Below are 18,353 nucleotides of genomic sequence, written 5' to 3'. Positions count from 1 at the left end.
AAGTTCTGACTGGAGTCAGAACAAAGGGAGAGTATAGTTGTTATTCTATGAGTGTAATTTACCTTGTAATTTATTTTGGGGAAAGTTTTGACTCTAGAAATGGCCGTACTTGATGTGGAGAGGGACATGGAGAGAAATGGGCAAGGAAAAAAATGTGAAGTGATGCAATTTCAATCCAATTATAGTCAATGCGTTTTGGTCTAAGACAACTAAAATATGAGAGAAGGTGCTTAGTATAGCTGCCGTATAGCAATAGTTGAGCCAAAACCCTACTTAATATAATAAAAAATATAATAAAAGTTGCTTTGTTATCTTCATGGGTTTAAGAAAACACATTTCCTGTGTTCACTTCCATGCCACTCTACTTATTACATCAGGGATCTGTTCCATTTGTTACCCTTGTGACCAGAGGATTTCCACTCCTTCATTTCCAGACTCATGAGAGATGCTTGTAGGTGCTGATTTCTCTCATCTTCTGAACCATCATGTTCTCTCTATGCTGGCATCAGGAAACCCAGTAGAGTTAGCTCTTGATTTGAGCTGAGGCAGCAACTTCAAGGCCCTGAATAACTGGGGGAAATTTTGTTTGGTAAATTGTGGTATGTTGTGCAGTAGGAAGAACACTGGATTTGAAGCCAAATCACCCAGGTTCCGATTCTAGCTCAGTCATTTCTTAACTCTGTGTGTTCAGACAAATCACATAACCTTTCTGGGCCTCTGTTTATTCATCTGTGAAATGAGGAGACTGAATAGGTGATGAAGTGATCGGGAAGGTCCCTCCCAGCTCTATCATTCTACAAGTCAGTGAGATGAATTAGCAAAGGCTGCAATTATGAATACCACTTTGTGTTTATAAACCCGTATGTGTAACTTCAGGTAACTGTTTTCTCAAGGCTGTACAGACAAGGTATTTATGTTATAAACCATATCAGATATTTTAGTTTTTTTTTTTTTTTTTTTAGGAAGGTGTGGTTAAATCTGAGAATCTATCAAACAGCTGCATTTGGCCAACATTCATATATCTTACTGAGGGCATTGCTACTTCTTTGGCTCTTTCATCAGGAAATGGGGATAGTGCTCCTGCCATATCCATGATGTTCTTGTTCCTAAGCCCTGTTCTAATCTTCTAGCATTAGCTTGTATCTCTTCCTTTTAGAGATTATTTTTAAATAAAGGGTTTCCTTTATTTATTGAATCATTTAATGGAATCGACCTTTTTGATAGAAAACAGTAATATCGGGGAGAGAAAAGGAACATTTGATACTGCAGTGTATGAGATGAAGAGCTACAAAACATCGGGGCTAATATTTTCTCTCCTCTTCTCTTCTGTCTCCTGTATTTCCTCTCCAAGGCACCATTTTCTGAAAAGATTCAGCTGCCAGGGAAATGGCAAAGGGTAAAGTGTGAAGGAAGAATGAGTCACTCCCTTTAATCCTTGCTGACAGTTGCACAGCACTCAGACCAACCTTTGCTTCCTTGACCTCTTGAACTGTGAGGGTTAAGGTGAAGTTATACCATCAGGTCAGCCTGTTACTTTCCCAACAGGCTAGAGATAATCACCAGTAGGTAGCATCTTCCATCAATTAGAGATTAACTGAGGAAGAGGGACAGATTGGGTTAAGCTCAGGTGCATTTAGAAACACAAAGGAGGTACTTGGGTAGTTCAGTTGGTTAAGCGTCCGACTTCCGCTCAGGTCACGATCTCGCTGTCCGTGAGCTTGAGCCCCACATGAGGCTCTGTGCTGACAGCTCGGAGCCTGGAGCCTGCTTCAGATTCTGTGTCTCCCTCTCTCTCTGCCCCTCCCTTGCTCATGCTCTGTCTCTCTCTCTCTCTCTCTCTCTCAAAAATAGATAAACATTAAAAAAATTTTTTTAAAGGAAACACAAAGCATGCCTGTATTGAAGCATAGGAGTAAAATTAAATTGCCTACATAGGAGAAAAATAAAATAATTTCTTTCCTAATTCTCTAAGATGTTTTATTTCACTTTCCGTAAGATAGGACATAAATCAACACACATTCATTAGAAATCAGCATCTTTACATCATCAAAATAATTCTTAGTTGCTCTTTTCGAAGGACACGAAGGCCTCACTTTTAGCACCTAACCCTTTTAAGAGTTGTCCTTTCTCTGCATCTTATTCTCCTGTTATAAACTTGTTTGAATAGACTTCTAACTAGGCCATCTTCAAATACTTGGCTCAAAATAGAGGCCAGATTTCTCTCCTGGAGGGAGGAGGAAAATGACTACATTTCTGCATATTTCTTTTTCTGATTTTCATTCTTTCTCCAAAAACAGATGTGTTATTCCGACCAAAGTGGTTACCATAGCATCTCCTTATTATTTTTAATTTTATGTATTACTTTATTAAAGGAAGTTTTCATGTTGAAAAGAACATGAAAACAGATCTCACTCAGCCGCGGTAAACATTCTGGTGAGGTTTTGACACTTCAACAAACACCATCGATTCTCCTTGTGAAGTAACTAATGAGAAATTGTCTGCTTTGGTTAACAGAGCGACAGGAAGCAGTTTGAAAACTCGTTTCTAACAGCAAAAAGTATCTTCTCCCACCTCTTCCCAAAGGGCTGAAATCTATAATCCTGTAAACATTATAAAATCGTAGCATTTTAGGGCTTGAAGGGATATCAGGAACACGTAGCGAGTTCTTTCACCAGAGGAGGAAAAATTGGAGAGATGGCGAGATGCAACTAGCAGGTGACAGAGCAGGGTCAGGGCAAGGCCTAAAACATGCTGCAGTCCAAGGCCTTCCTTCCTTGGGAGGTTAACCGGAGCAGTGCATGTCATGTGTGCTACACCAGGGCTTTGGACAGTGGGGAGTGTAGTCATTGAAAGCTGGTGGAAGAAAAAGTCCCTGAAGAAGGGCAATCATTCTCCCTCGAGGGTGTGTTTTCTTGAGAAAAGAAGTCTTCCCCTGGTGACTCCATCAGGACTGATGACATCCAGTAGTACCTCTCACAGAGGACAAGGCTTCTGCAACAACAAAACAGTCTCCAGCTGTCACCCCCATGGGGGGTGCCACCCCCATCACTCTCTCTCTCTGTTTGCTCCCCTTCTTGCCTGTTCTGTGGCTCCCCACTGCTTTCCTCCTCCTGGAAGAAATGTTAGTCACTTTGGTCTCATTTAGATTGAGATCAGAGCCATCATCTCATCAGATATTCCATTTACCCTACTTACCTGCCCCCCTCCCTTTTTTTGACATGTACTTGCAGTAAGAGTAAACGATAATACGCATGGGATATGGTATGAAGGTAGTGGCAAATACATTTCAGTGACTTGAAGAAACTTCAAAAGAAAACCTGAATATTTCACATCACCCCTCATGATTACTATAATAGTAGAAATGTGTTATTTTTCTAAAGTTCAAATCATCCCCCCCATCTTCAAAAAAACCTTTCAGTGGCTTCCCAATGGAATAAAATCTGAACCACCCAGGTGTTCTGAGCCTAGCACAATCTGTCTCCAAGTTACCTTTTCTCATTTTATCATTTCAGCCAAGTAATCTTTTAATTCAGCCACAGTGAACTACTTCCACTTCTGTGTAATACTTTCCCTCTTATATGTAATGGTTCTGTCCATGCTGTCTGTCTGGAATACCATCACTCACATCTGCCTTTAGAAGTACACATGGTCAGAGGGCGCCTGGGTGGCTCAGTTGGTTAAGCATCTCATTTTGGCCCAGGTCATGATCTCACAGTTTATGAGTTCAAGCCCCACATCGGGCTCTGTGCTGACAGCTCAGAGCCTGGAGCCTGCTTCGGATTCTGTGTCTCCCTCTCTCTCTACCCCTCCCCTGCTCACGCTCTGTGTCTCTCTGTCTCTCAATAATAAATAAATGTTAAAAATAAATAAATAAATAAATAAATAAATAAATAAATAAATAAAAGAAGTACACATGGTCAGGAGGTGCCTGGGTGGTTCAGTCGGTTAAGTTTCTGATTTTGGCTCAGGTCATGCATGATCTCTTGGTTCTTGAGATCAAGCCCCTCATTGGGCTTACTGTTGTCAGTGCTGAGTCTGCTTGGGATTTTCCCTCTGTCTGTCCCCCACTCTTGTACTCTCACTTGCGTGGTGCTCTCTCTCTCAAAATAAATAAATAAACAACAACAACAAAAAAGCACACACATCGTCTACATTCGCATAGTCTCCTGAGTCCTCTCTTTACTCTGTTCTCCCCCTGCACTCAAGGCAAGCTTAAACAGTTTGGTGCTATATAGAACTGTCTTCACCACAATCACTGCCACCACCTCAGATAACAAGGAGACTTTAAAGAACAGAGGCGCCTGAGTGGCTCAATCAGTTAAGCATCTGACTTTGGCTCAGGTCATGATCTCTCAGTCCTTGAGTTTGAGCCTCACATCAGACTCTGTGCTGATAGCTCAGAGCCTGGAGCCTGCTTCAGATTCTGTGTCACCCTCTCTCTCTGCCCTTTCCCCACTTGTGCTCTGTCTCTGTCTCTGTCTCTCTCTCTCTCTCAAAAATAAATAAACATTTAAAATTTTTTTTAAATAAAGAATAGATTAATATTTGTCTCACATTACATGACATATTTGAGAAGCTGTCCATATTATTCTCTTTACTCTCTTGACTACTGTATGCTTTGTATTAGGCGTACTGATTTGTAATGAAATTGCATAAATGCTACATTTCCTATTGGATTGCAATTATGTTTATATTCCTCAAAGCACGTAACATGGTGTGAGGCTAATAATAATAGTAATAATAATAAATGATCTACCACTTATTAAGTGTTTACATTTGCCAGGCACTCTTTTAAGCACTTACAGATATCACAACAATTCTGTGCATCATAGATATTTCTTGAATGCACGTTGCTGGTCCATTTGGAATAAAGCACAGTTGCTGGTCCACTGCTTCTGGGAACCACCCCAGCAGAGAATCTGAAGTCACTGTCCATGGTGGGATTGTGCAGCCATGGGCAAGGTAGCATCCAGGAAACAGCAGTTAATGCTCATGGACAGATATATTTAGGCCCTTAGATTGCATCCTAGTTCTCCATTTACTGACTAACCGACCTTAGCAAATTAACCTGTTTGTAGGTTAGGTTCTTCATCTGACTAAGAGACGCTAATTCACCTTAGGCAAATGAGACAATATACAAAAAGTACCTAGGACAGCACTGGGTATATAGTAAGGGCTCAATAAATAGTAGCTATTCCTTTTAGTATTATATATAAGGCACAGTGCTAGGTAGTGTGAAGTATAAAACCCAGAAGTAGGGGTGCCTGGGTGGATCAGTCGGTTAAGCGTCCGACTTCGGCTCAGGTCATGATCTCACGGTTCTTGGATTCAAGCCCCGCGTCGGGCTCTGTGCTGACAGCTCGGAGCCTGGAGCCTGCTTCAGATTCTGTGTCTTCCTCTCTCTCTGCCCCTCCCCTGCTCATACTCTGTCTCTCTCTGTCTCAAAAATAAATAAAAATATTTAAAAAAAAATAAAAAAAAAACCCAGAAGTAAACAGATTAGGGTGGTGGGTATTGCTTGGCCCCAAAGGCAGAGGTCTCAGCCGTGTGCTCAGCTAAGGTCCCTTTTAGCTCTAGGCTGTGATTCTGTCTGTACTTTCAAGTTGGCACTTAGAAGCCAACAACATATGCCCTCACCACATCGCAGCAATTCATCGCAGCAGTTCAGGTCAGGCAGTTGCTCAGTTTAGAGTTACCAAAGCCTAGATGGTAGGGATTGAGGGATTGACACCTTTAAAAGGAAACACGGGTAAGTAATGGCCCAACCAGGCAGCCTTGGTTCCTAAACTCAGAACTTGTTGCTGCCATTTGTACTTTCATCAGAAGGAAACCTCTAATTCAGCCTGAAGCTGCTATCATTAATCATTCAAAGGTGTGGTACGATTTTGACTACAAGCTGGACTAGAGGCTCCGTGCAGGTTTGGGAGAAGTTACACTCTTGTGGTTTGACTAACCTTTTTTATGAGTATGTTACTAAAGAAACGTGAGCTGTTGGCTTTTCAATTACTGTAGCTTACCCCTTCTGAGTTTCATACACATTGAGTCATCGTGTCTACAGGTGACTGATAATCATCTGCACTACTCAAGTTACCGTAACTCAGAGATGAGGGGATCTGATGATTGTAGGTTGCGTGCACGTGAAGATCTGAGGCTCTCCCATCTTCACAATGAACAATGGTCTGTGTTAACCACAGAACTCAGTCACATATTTCCACTCATCCAAGGGTTTATTTCCCTCTTACTGTTTTGCCTCTTACAACTTTAGCACTCAGCTGTTTTCTGACATGTGCTGCAGGTGGTATAGACTCTGAAACCGTAGGCCTAGTTCAGTAAAGCGAACTCTTGGGAGAAAGGATAAAAGCAGAGTTTATGATGTGCCTACCCCACCCCGGAAACTTTCTGGAACCTCTCTGTTAGGTGAAAAGATAAAAAGGTTCTCACAGACCCCTGGTATCTGGGGAGTTGAGTAGAACCAGCCACACTGGAAAATCATCGATGACCTTGAAAAGGCCAGGAAACCAAAGTTCATCATTTCTGTGTCACGTTCAGGAGAATGAATATTTGTGACCTTAGCTGGCTTTCATGTTCTCAGCCTCATTCTTTCAAACAGCTTTGATCAAAGATATATTCAATCTGGAAGCTGAAAATAAGAACCGCTGATGACTTTGGCAAAGGTCTACTTTTCTGTTGCTTTTTATTGAGTTGCCAAAGCAGGGTGTTTTTCTTTGCATATTTTTTCTCTCAGGTATTTGTCTAGAAACTATCATGTTGGCCTTAAGGTAGTGGGGATGCAGGACAAATCCATCTGATTCCATTAGATCTTCTAGCTGCTCTTTCTGGCTCCCATTTCTCACTGTTCTGGTCTATCTTACACTTTGCTGTTCCATTAATATCCTGAAAATAAAATTTTGACCCAAGCCTCCCTTGCTCAAGGGCATGTGGCAGTTTGTTCTTTGTTCAAATCCAAATCCAATTTCAGAATGCCCATCGTTTGGTTTCACCATGTGTTATCTTTTTTCAGTATCTCCCCAAATGTGGAATGCAAAATGCCAGGAGGCCCATGGGGCAAGAAAATTATTTTGTTTTTTAGTTCTCTCTCAATCTTCTTGATTATACCAAAGGAAAAAGGTTTAGACTTAATTTGATGTTAGATTTCATTAATACTAATCTCACACTTGCCAATCTCTGTTTTTAGCAGAGAGAGGGGATCTTTGTTTCCAAGTAGTCACAGTATCTGATCAAAACTTAAGTAAATTGCTCTATTTCATTGTCTTTATTTTTCATAACTACCTTCTATTTGCGGTAAGTGATTCTGGTTTTCCATTTGTGTTAGTAATATAAAGTTTACTTAAAAAGCAAACTTGCGGGGTGCCTGGGTGGCTCCATCAGTTAAGTGTCAGACTTAGGCTCAGGCCATGATCTCACGGTTCGTGTTTTTGAGCCCTGCGTTGCGTTCTGTACTGATAGCTCAGATAGCTGGAGCCTGCTTTGGATTCTGTGTCTCTGTCTCTCTGCCCCTCGCCTGCTTCTCTCTCTTTCTCTCTCTTTCTCTCTCTCTCTCTCTCTCAAAAGGTAAATAAACATAGGGGCGCCTGGGTGGCTCAGTCAGTTGAGTGTCCGACTTCGGCTCAGGTCATGATCTCGCGGTTCGTGGGTTCAAGCCCTGCGTCAGGCTCTGTGCTGACAGCTCGGAGCCTGGAGCCTACTTAGGATTCTGTGTCCCCCTCTCTCTCCACCCCACCCCACCCCTGCTTGTGCTCTGTCTCTGTCTTTCAAAAATGAATAAACATTAAAAAAAAAAAGGTAAATAAACATTAAAAAAAGAAAGAAAGAAGAAGCAAACTCAGGGCACCCAGGTGACTTGGTCAGTTAGACATTCAACTCTTGATTTCGGCTTGGGTCATTATCTCAGGTTCATGAGATAGAACCCCACATCAGGCTCCATGCTTCTAGAGCAGAGCCTGCTTGGGATTCTCTCTCTCTCTCTCTCTCTCTCTCTCTCTCTCTGTCCCTCCCCCACTGGCACACGGGCACACACACTCTCCCTTTCAAAATAAATAAACATTTTTTAAAAGAAAATTCATTTTAGCAAAAAAAAAAAAAAAAAACAAAAAACAAAAAAACAGAGAAAGAAAAGGCAAGCTGATTCCAACAAAACAAAAAATCCTAACATTTACCAAGTGCTTTCTATGTACTAGGCATTTTTCTAAGCACTTCCCAGTGACCCTGGGTGGCAGATACAATTATTATCCCCATTATACATGAGGACATGGAGCCATAGACATGTTAAGTAACTTGCCCAAGGTCACACAATGGGTAACTGATGAGCCAGCATCAGATCCAGTCTCATCTGGCCCTATTGCCCAGGCACTCAACCACCACACCACCCTGAGGTGCCAGTATTGCAGAACGTGAGGGAATAAGTGAAGTTTCAGAAATGCTGTATTTCATTCTTCCTGAAGGAGAGCTACAGCCATACTCTCTTACTCTTCCCTGCTTGTGTCCTGTGTAGTCCCACTTCTCTGCCTTCTGTCATGCTCCTCCCTCAATTAGGATGTCTCGTCAACCTCTCTGAAAAGCTACGTCATACCAGTTCATCAAGACCCTTCTCAAAATCTGGGTTTTCCAAGAAAGCTTTCGCTGCCCCAGGTACTCTTGAATGTTTTTCATTCCCTTAACACTTAAATATACAATTTCTACCAGACTGCCTTACCCTTGCCTTATAATTCTTTTTACAGAAGACATGTACTCCCCTACTTAACTGCCTTAAGCATGGCATTTAGAATAAAATCAAAGACCTCCATAGAGCAGAGCTGTCCTTTCATGACTTCTAACATTTATTTTTCTCTGCTTCCATGCATACAGGTCTTGTTTCTCTCCCACTAGTTTGGAGACAGCTCAAAAACAGAAACCAGTTCTTCCAATTCTTATGTTTTCTTGAATTCTTTCACTATTGGACCCTTTACTGTATGGCAGGGACAAGCTTTGGAACCATAACATGCCTAGGGAATGTTACGGAAGAGAGGATCTGGTTCAGCATATCCCCCCAGAATCTAGTGTCTACAAAATAAAAAAGCAGCAGCAATACCTTAGCCTCACTTTCAGTGCTTGACACATCCACCCGTTCTCTCTTCCCTCTACCAGCCACTCACCACTGAGCACATCTGCCATCACTGCAGACCCTGCTCCTGCCTTCCCTGTGGCCAGAGAGCCTCTATTTTCTAACACACAACACCCACACCCCAAAGGTGGCTAAACTCTGTTTTCAGAATTTCTCAGCAGTTTGACAGGAGCAGTAGGACAGGGTGACCACAAATACATTTTTCAGTTAAGTGTGAGATAGGTCCTAATGATCACCTGTGTATCAATGATACATTTTTTTTTCAAACAAAAGCATGACATACTTTATGAAAGGAATAAAGACTGTGATCTTTCATCAAGAAAGCTTTTCTAAAACTTTCTACATTTGAAGTTCATTTACTTAAATCTCAGTCTGGTGACAATTTGTTTGGGGAGTGGTAAGTTGGAGGTTTGGGGGCTACTTTTTCTGCCCCTGTAGCTATTTAAAAAGCTGCAGAGGCTAGTTGCTGAGCATCCCCGCTGTTTGCAGCACTTCCATTCCCCTGGCTCTCTAGTATTACAAGCAAAATAAGAGTTTGGGAATTGATTGGGTTGAGAGTCCAGGAACAGTAGAAGTGCCATGCTCCTGCACAGTGGTAGCTCCCCAGCCTCCCGTGAACCCTGCCCCAGTGTCCTCTTGCTTCTTTTTCTCTCCTTTTCTCCAGTGTCCCCTCTGATGTGAGCAGTGGAAACAGTTCACGTTGTAGCCTCAACTTAATGACATCTCTGACACTCCCTTTTGTCTGCCTGCTTAATTTATTTTGACTGTCCAAACATGTACTGTCAGCCACTGTCCCTTGAGACTTCAGCACCCATTGGAGCCATTCTGCCTGGGCGTTCTTTTTTTTTTTTTTTTTTAATGTTTATTTATTTTTGAGAGAGAGAGACGAGCGTGAGTGGGGGAGGAGCAGAAAGAGAAGGAGACACAGTATCTAAAGTAAGGTCCAGGCTCTGAGCTGTGAGCACAGAGCCTGATGCAGGGCTCGAACCCACAAATCGTGAGATCATGACCTGCCAAAGTCAGACGCTTAACTAACTGAGCCGCCCAGGCGCCCCAGGGCTGGGTGTTCTTGAGCAGGTGGCACATCCTTCCTCCCTTTTCAAGGACTCTGGAGAATCATTTTACAAACTCTCTGCCCGTGTGTTCTTCCTCTTGTAATTATTTCTTTCACTTGTTCTAGGTGAGAAGCGCCACTGTTTTGATGTCAACTATAATCCCGGCTATATGTACGAGAAAGAGAGTGAGATGATACAGACCCGGATGATGGACCAAGCCATCAATAATGCCATCAGCTATCTCGGTGCAGAAGCCCTGCGCCCCTTAGTCCAGACACCACCTGCTCCCACCTCTGAGATGGTTCCAGTTATCAGCAGCATGTATCCCATAGCCCTCACCCGTGCGGAGATGCCAAATGGTGGCCCCCAGGACCTGGAAAAGAAGAATATACACCTGCCAGAGAAGAGCCTGCCTTCTGAAAGAGGCCTCTCCCCCAACAATAGTGGCCATGACTCCACAGACACTGATAGCAACCATGAAGAACGCCAGAATCACATCTACCAGCAAAATCACATGGTCCCTCCCCGGGTCCGCAATGGGATGCCACTTCTGAAGGAAATCCCCCGCTCTTATGAACTCCTCAAGCCCCCACCCATCTGTCCAAGAGACTCCATCAAAGTGATCAACAAAGAAGGGGAGGTGATGGATGTGTATCGATGTGACCACTGTCGAGTCCTCTTCCTGGATTATGTGATGTTCACTATTCACATGGGTTGCCATGGCTTTCGTGACCCTTTTGAGTGTAACATGTGTGGATATCGAAGCCATGATCGGTATGAGTTCTCATCTCACATAGCCAGAGGAGAGCACAGAGCCATGCTGAAGTGAACATCTGGTCTCCAAGATGATTTACGCCTGAGCATTCAACATAATTTGTAAAAACCGATACCCCACCTAACGAATTATTCTCCAAACTCATTTCCAAACTCCCTTCCATACCATTTTTAGTGTCCAAAGAGTCATGTTCACATGGGCAACAGGGAAATGCTGTCTTCATTCAGAAATTATTTGCAGATAATATCGTGTTATCATTTTTGTTAAACCTTTGTTTTCTCATTAGGGACTTGAATTTTTATGATATTTAAAAGCCAGTGAAGTATTTGGTCATTATCTTTTGCAGCAATGGAACAAGCAGTCCTTGGAGTTTGTTGCCATTCAAAAGAATCCCCCAGTTGTGCTGCAAGAGACATTCTTTCTGAGATACATAGATACATCAGCCATATGTGGAAAAGCATTTTGGTCATCTGCCTAGGTCCACGAAGAAGAAGAGCTCACCAGCTAACCTGGCTCGGAAGCCATGCCCTTCTGTACTTAACACAGGCTGAAAGTCTAGGATATAGTCTCCTCATCCCAAATTATACTATAATGGTAAGGAAAAGAACAGTCATAAAACAAGTATCTGTTACCAGTAACTGAAGACTGAAGTCTCTAGGCAGCAGACCCATTTCTTAGCACACAAGGGGAAAAAAATCAAGTCATCCAATGATACTTCTGCTTCTACCCTTTAACCTTCCCATCATCAATTAAAAGTTGCTTTGGTTTAAACCAGTCATGAATAGGAGAAATTCTATATCAGAAGAACAGATGGCTTTAAACATAGACCATCATTGAAACTCCAGGAAGTTGTCGGCTTTGGACGATGGCATCCATTTCCTATGATCAAGACTGGCAGAACTGGGCTCTGAGGGGGAAATGGTTCAGAAGCACCATGGGGCAGTGAGGGGGATGGGTAGTTACCTAAAAGTTCTTGGTCTCCTTCATGGAGCATTAGTGTACAGACACTTACCAATGATTTCTTTTTTTGACAAAAAACCACCAAAGAATCCAAAATGAGTGACTTAGTCTCCCCCTCCCCACAGGAGAGGAATCAGGGACAGATGTCATGTGTGTTGTTTGGGTCTTTGACGAGCTTCCTGATGGGGTGAGGAGGGGGCAACTCTGCTGACAGGTTCTCCTTGATCAAGCAGGGTGGGTTTCTCTCTCCATTTTAAGTGGAGCTGCTGTATGCCACGAAAACTCCTGAAAGATCTTGATTCTGCACATGTATCGGTCAGCTTTGTCATCTGTTATGGGAAATATGCTATCAAGGGAAAGTTCAGGGATAATTGTAAAATTAGTATTGCAATAGGGGTCACGAAATCTGTTTGTGAATTCCATATTGGCTGCTAATTAGCTGTATGACTTTGGGCAAATCACTTAACTCTTAAAACTAAGTTTCTTCAACCATAAAGTAACAGTTGGGTTTATACATTCTCTAAGGTCCCTTCCAGCTTTAAATGTATGCGATTATGCTGTAACCACAGTTACTTTTTAGACCTCTTAATGCATGGGTATTAAGCAAGAGAGTATGTATATGAATATCTGTTTCACATTGCTTTGGTGTGAAAATGGTAGTGTTGTTAAATTTTTCCTTTAACCACTGAGTTGTGAATGTGAAGAGGATGGTGGGGAGGAACAAAAAACAGGAAGGTATTTTGATCTTGCCCCAAAGTATATACACAAAGTGGCACCTGCATCTGCTTGCCAAAGCCTTTTTTTTCTCTCTCTCTCCTTTTTAAGAACTGGTGTTAGCGAAAATAAATTCTGCTTCCAGGGACAACTTCATGGAGCCTAGTTACACATTAAGAGTCAGCTTTGTGCACCTTTCTACCAGAGCCAGGAGTCCCCAATTCCTGGTAGATTAGTGTTTTATGTATCTGCCTTGATATTTCGAAAGGGCTTAGGCATTAGACTTCAACTCAACTAATTTATGTGCTGCCAGTAATTAAAATGTTCCACCTCAGACTGCACAAATGGCTTATCCTTCTTTGTAGCATGGCGTCTGTCTCAGGAAAAAAAAAAGACTTTGTGAAATTCCATGGTAACAGTCCCAACATGTCTGAGATTTCAGCTAAAAGACTAGACGTATTTCAGTGCGTAGTCTTCACTATGTTTCCGTAATCCTAGACCCCAAGCTACGCCAGGTTGCTTACACCCGTTGTGGCCGAGGAGCTGCTTATTATACTCTTGAAATGCCGCACATCCTGTTGGCTCTTCAGGGGACAAAAGAAAGAATATTTGGAAGCAAGAATTAGTAGGAGAGAAAGCTTGGGAAAGCGGGCATTTCCACCAGATTAGTGGGAAAGTCCTTCTGCAGAAGCCAACTCTTGCACCTTAAGAGTGAAAGAGGCCCATCCCACTAACCTAGGGACTTTTGTGTAGATATGACCCTCATTTTCCCTGTGACTAATAGATTTTCTAAATGATTTCTATTCTTCTGAGGTCAGTCTTCTGAGTGGGGTGGCCACTCAGAAATGCTACTTTCACTGTAGCATTCTGGGCCTAGATTGGGACACACCAAGTCCAGAGAAAATTTGCATGTACAAACTGCATATTCTTAAATCTTAAAGTCGAACCAGTTAATATGTAGTAGTGGTTGTCACCACACAGGTGAATATTTCCTTCTGTAGGCACTCCTTATACCAATTAATGTCCCTGCCCACCGCTTGCTGGTAAAGAGGGTAAAGGAGAATCTTAGCAAGATTGCTTAGTGAGAAGGGCAGAATCAGGATTCACGTTCAACCATGTTGGACAGTGAGATCTCCTTTCCCAGCCAGAGTCCCTCTGAACATGAACGTTGTGGGTCTTCGCTCATCTTCATTTCCCACCACACACCCAGGAGGCCACAATCTGAGGAAGAGCCAACCCCATGGAAAGTTCCCTTGCAGCCAAGGTGACAGAATTGGGGTGAGGCGGAAAAGGAAGAGAACTGGCTCTCCAGATGTTCCTTACCACCACTTGAATCATTGCACAGGTATTTCCTAAGGACATAGAACTAAACAGAAGTATCTCCCCCATTACCCTCCACCACCATCACCAAGGACAAAAAGACATTAATAAATCTATCAGTCTTGGGGCACCTGAGTGGCTCAGTCAATTGAGCATCCAACCCTCGGTTTCGGCTCAGGTCATGGTCTTGCAGTTTGTGAGTTCAAGCCCCGCATCAGGCTCCACACTGACAGCCTGCTTGGGATCTTTCTCTCCCTCTCTCTGCCCCTCCCATGCTCATTCTCTCCGTCTCTCTTGAAATAAATAAATAAACTTAAAATTTTTTTTAAATAAATAAATCTACCAGTCTTTAGATTCTTTAAGTCATTCTCCCCAAAAGATATTTGCCTTGACACAGATAAGCTAACTAATCTTATGCCTTGTTACCTATTTTGAGCTGTTCCTGACTCAGCTTCTGATTTTGTCAGTGACAAAATTTCTCACCTTTCAAATGCAGTGCTTAACATTTGCTAGGCCCATACTCATAGTGGTGGCCCAGATATAATATGACCTCAGATTTCTTTTGCAAAGAAAAAGGTCTGAAAACACAGAATTTTGCTTAGTTGAAACACTGTGTTACGAACAAATCTCACACTGACGTGAAGTTTTTCCTAGTAGTCTCTGTATCACTATTCTTATTCTCCTCCTCTGCTTTTTCCCCTCTGATAAATGTGAGGTTTAATGTGTTTTAAGGGAAAAAGCAATACTGCTGATAAATATCCCAGCACAGGCACAGTAAGACCGTAATGAAATGTTAAATGCTTAGAGTCCTAACTTTAAAATGTACCCCCACAGAGAACAGGTCTGTTGGTCTCCAGTGGAGATTTGGAAACTCCAGGCCCCTCAACATTTGAATCCTCAGAGATAGCCAACCTCTTTCACAAGGGCTTGGAATTGAGATTTATGAGCTCAAGAAGAGAAAGAAAGGGGAGTGATAAAAATTTTGCCCTAGGAAGTAGCATCCAGTTGTGCAGAAGAGATATACGGCGATACTTCTCCTTTAAAGAATTGGGAGCTAATTTTTTAGGTTCAGACAGTACAGTTCAGAGAACTCTCTATAAGCAGAGTTCAGAAAAGCAGAATGGATTTGAGACTTCAGTGCCTGTGAAGAAGACAATTTTGGCCTGAAACCAAAGGCTAGAACTGGGCCACTCTAGGAAAAGGATGCTGTTCTCTAAAGATAAAGGACTGACTGGTTCTGCAAATAATCAGTGAACCCAGGGCTGGGCACTGCCTCTAAAGACCGTGGACTCAGAAGAGCCTGGAAAAGAAGTGTAGGCTTTAGACTTGTGTGAGCTCAGAATACAAGACTGTAGCTCCATTCACCCCAACTGTAGATAGTGTGTACCCCACCATGCCATCAACATGATAAACAGGTCTTTGCACTTTGAAAAAGTTGAATGCAAGTTTCCTCCAAATATTACAAGAGTGGACTGCTGAATATTCATATTGATTGAGCTGTTCTTTGAAAACGGAATGTTAATGTTTTGATTAAAAAATGTAAGGACAGAATATCTACCTCCCAAGGATGTTATGAAGTTTTATGTAATTTTGTTTATGGGGTGATGTTACTGTTTTTTTTGGGGGGGGGGATTATGTTGGATGGTTACAAATTTTCCACTACGTGTACTGTATGTGGATTTAAAGACATGGAGATATTCCAAGGCCATACTAGGACCACAGTTCAGTCATTCAGTAGTCAGTGGAGGCATGTGATCTCTAGCACAGTCTCCTTCATGCTATTTTAATTCATAAGAGTAAAGAATATGCTGAATATTAAAACCAATATGAGTTAACCACATGCTACAGACATTTCACGGCACTGCAGCCAGGAAAGTAGAATGGCTTTGCTCCCTCCCTGTCTCATGAGCTCTTGACTATTAACTCCCCAAGTAACTTAGAGTTTCCTCAAATGCTCCTCACTATCCATCTCCCTATTGACCCTACTCTAGAAAGCCTGGAGAGCAGTCCCATAATGTAACCCCCCTTCTCCCAAGCCTGTGCCACACCTCTGTGGGGCCTAGCTTCAGATTCTGAAGCTGCTTTTCTTCTTCCTCTCATAAAAAGACTGAGAACAAACATTTTAACATAGTAAGAAAATGGAGCAGCCTTGAAAATGATCCCATTGTCAGTGACTCATTTATACAAGGACTTTTCCAGGTTAGCAGACAAAAACCCTTGTTGGTGGGCCTGCTTCTGTGGGTTCACAGAAACCAAATTACTGTGGGTTGCAAAGAATTAGCAGGTCATTTGAAAAGCAGACATCCCTTCACCCAGACTGTGGTTTTGCATGCTCAGGTTCTCAGTCTATGAGCTTTGGTGAGGGATCATTTTGGCTACTGGAAAAACCATAGGTTATTTTTAATTTCTGGTTGCCAAAGCCACCACACATGTGGTCTGTGGATGACCCTTGTCTGCAGAATGACAGGGGAAGAAGGGAACCTGGTTTGGGGGTTCAAAGTGGCCTTCCCCCCAGGAGGAAGGGAGGGAGCCCTTGCTGAGTGGTTTCGACACGGCCTGTGCTCATAGCATTCTCTCTGGGTTTCTCAGAAATGCCCTCCCTGCCCAGCAGTGACCTTCTCTCTTAACTTCTCTCAAGTTTTACCCAGAGTCCAACTATTTTAGAGCATCGTAAGGTGCCCTATTCCTCTGTAACGACTGTTTAAAGAAAGTCAGCTTCTGAAATGTAACAATGCTAACCTTGCCAGAACCATAATGAGTGCATCACATAAAAAAAAAACAACAAAAAAAAAACACAAAAAAAAAACACAAAAAAACAAACAAACAAAAAAAAAACCTGCTGATAGTTTTCAAGATTTCTATATCATGTTTGATTTTTACACTGAAAAATAAAAAAATATATACTGGTGTGTTTAAAATTAGTCATTGTGCATGCCTATCATTTATAGCTGTCAGAAAATGGAAGAACTTAATTCTGCCTCTAGGACTGTTTTCTTAATTTAGTCCCTGTGGCTATTTCTTAAGTCTAAGTACCAAGGTGAATGAAATTATCACTGAAATAAGACATCTACTCTGATGCCTTCCTGAGCCTGCCATTGGCATCCTGTTGCTGGCCCCCATACCCCTATACTGGGGTTCTCATTCCACCAGCCCTTAGTTCACTAAGGGGACCCAAGGAAGTTGGGGCCTGGATTTGGCTGGCTCAACACTGCAGTGTCTCCCAGTGCCAAGACACTGCTCTGCCCTTGTTCCCAGCATGGGTTCTTTCTAGAAGATAGGCAAGCCCTGGCTTTTTCACTGCTAGGGTCTCAGAAACATCCACCTCAGGAAGTTCAAGTGAAGTCACTAACTCAGCCACACTTACTTTTTTTTAGGTTTTATTTATTTTTTTAAGTCTTATTTATTATTTTCAGAGAGAGAGAGAGAATCCCAAGCAGGCTCCACACTGTCAGCACAGAGCCTGACTCAGGGCTTGAACCCACGAACCATGAGCTCATGACCTGAGCCCAAATCAAGAGTCCAATTCTTAACCAACTAAGCCACCCAGGTGCCCTAAGATTTTATTTTTAAGTAATCCCTACACCCAACATGGGGCTCAAACTTACAACCCCAAGATCAAGAGTCTCATGTTCCCCCGACTGAGTCAGCCAGGCGCCCCAGCTGCATTTAAAAATAGTCTTAAGAGGGGCGCCTGGGTGGCTCAGTCGGTTAAGTGTCCGACTTCAGCTCAGGTCGTGATCTCACGGTCCGTGGGTTCAAGCCCCACGTCGGGCTCTGTGCTGACAGCTCAGAACCTGGAGCCTGCTTCTGATTCTGTGTCTCCCTCTCTCTCTGACCCTCCCCCCATTCATGCTCTGTCTCTCTCTGTCTCAAAAATAAATTTTAAAAAATTTAAAAAAAATAGTCTTAAGATACTTGGAGGCCCAAACCTAAGGTGCTGGGGAGAAAGTCCTAGGAGAATGGCACAGACATTTTTCAGCTTTCGCCTGGTCTTGATATCTTCTGGTCTCTCTTAGAAAATATCAGAAAAGAGACTGGGAGGTCATCTGGTGTTCTGCTCAACCTCTTCCAAAACGCCTTCCTTTTCCCCTCCTCTGTGAGAGAGGCAGAAAGAAGCCATTTCTGAAATTTAGGATCAGCAAAGGTGGGGCCAGGTTGGGGGCAGCTTCCTCTGTCTCTACGCTCAGCACCATCTCCTTCCCTACAGCACCAGACTGCTGGAAGATCTCCAGCAGGTTTTGCACTCTCAGCGCTAAGGGAAGGGAGAGAGGAATTGTGTCACAGCCCGCCTTTGTATTATTACATTAAGTACTTTGAAAAGTGGCCTCTGGGTAACTGAGTGGTATGTGGCCTTTTCCTCCCCACTGCCTTCCCAAAGCGAGCAGCTCAGAGAGAAAGGGAGACCAGG

The 18,353-nt window shown here is 42.8% G+C and overlaps 1 protein-coding gene across 2 annotated transcripts in view; it reads left to right on the top strand.

Annotated features, from left to right (window-relative positions):
* The window catches only part of IKZF3 (IKAROS family zinc finger 3), a 95,037-nt gene extending 77,193 nt beyond the window's left edge, over positions 1 to 17,844 (top strand). For both annotated transcript variants that reach the window (XM_060646179.3, XM_060646182.2), the window contains one exon: positions 10,302 to 17,844. In XM_060646179.3, coding sequence (XP_060502162.1) covers positions 10,302 to 11,005 — 704 coding nt within the window. In that variant the 3' untranslated portion in view covers positions 11,006 to 17,844. The remainder of the gene's footprint in view (positions 1 to 10,301) is intronic.
* The last annotated feature ends 509 nt before the right edge of the window (positions 17,845 to 18,353 follow it).

This window comes from Panthera onca, chromosome E1, assembly GCF_046562875.1.
Source record: "Panthera onca isolate mPanOnc1 chromosome E1, mPanOnc1 haplotype 2, whole genome shotgun sequence".
In the NCBI taxonomy this organism is placed as follows: Eukaryota; Metazoa; Chordata; class Mammalia; order Carnivora; family Felidae; genus Panthera; species Panthera onca.
The sequence above is the reverse complement of the archived record's forward strand: the minus strand, read 5'-3'. Positions and strand labels throughout refer to the sequence as shown.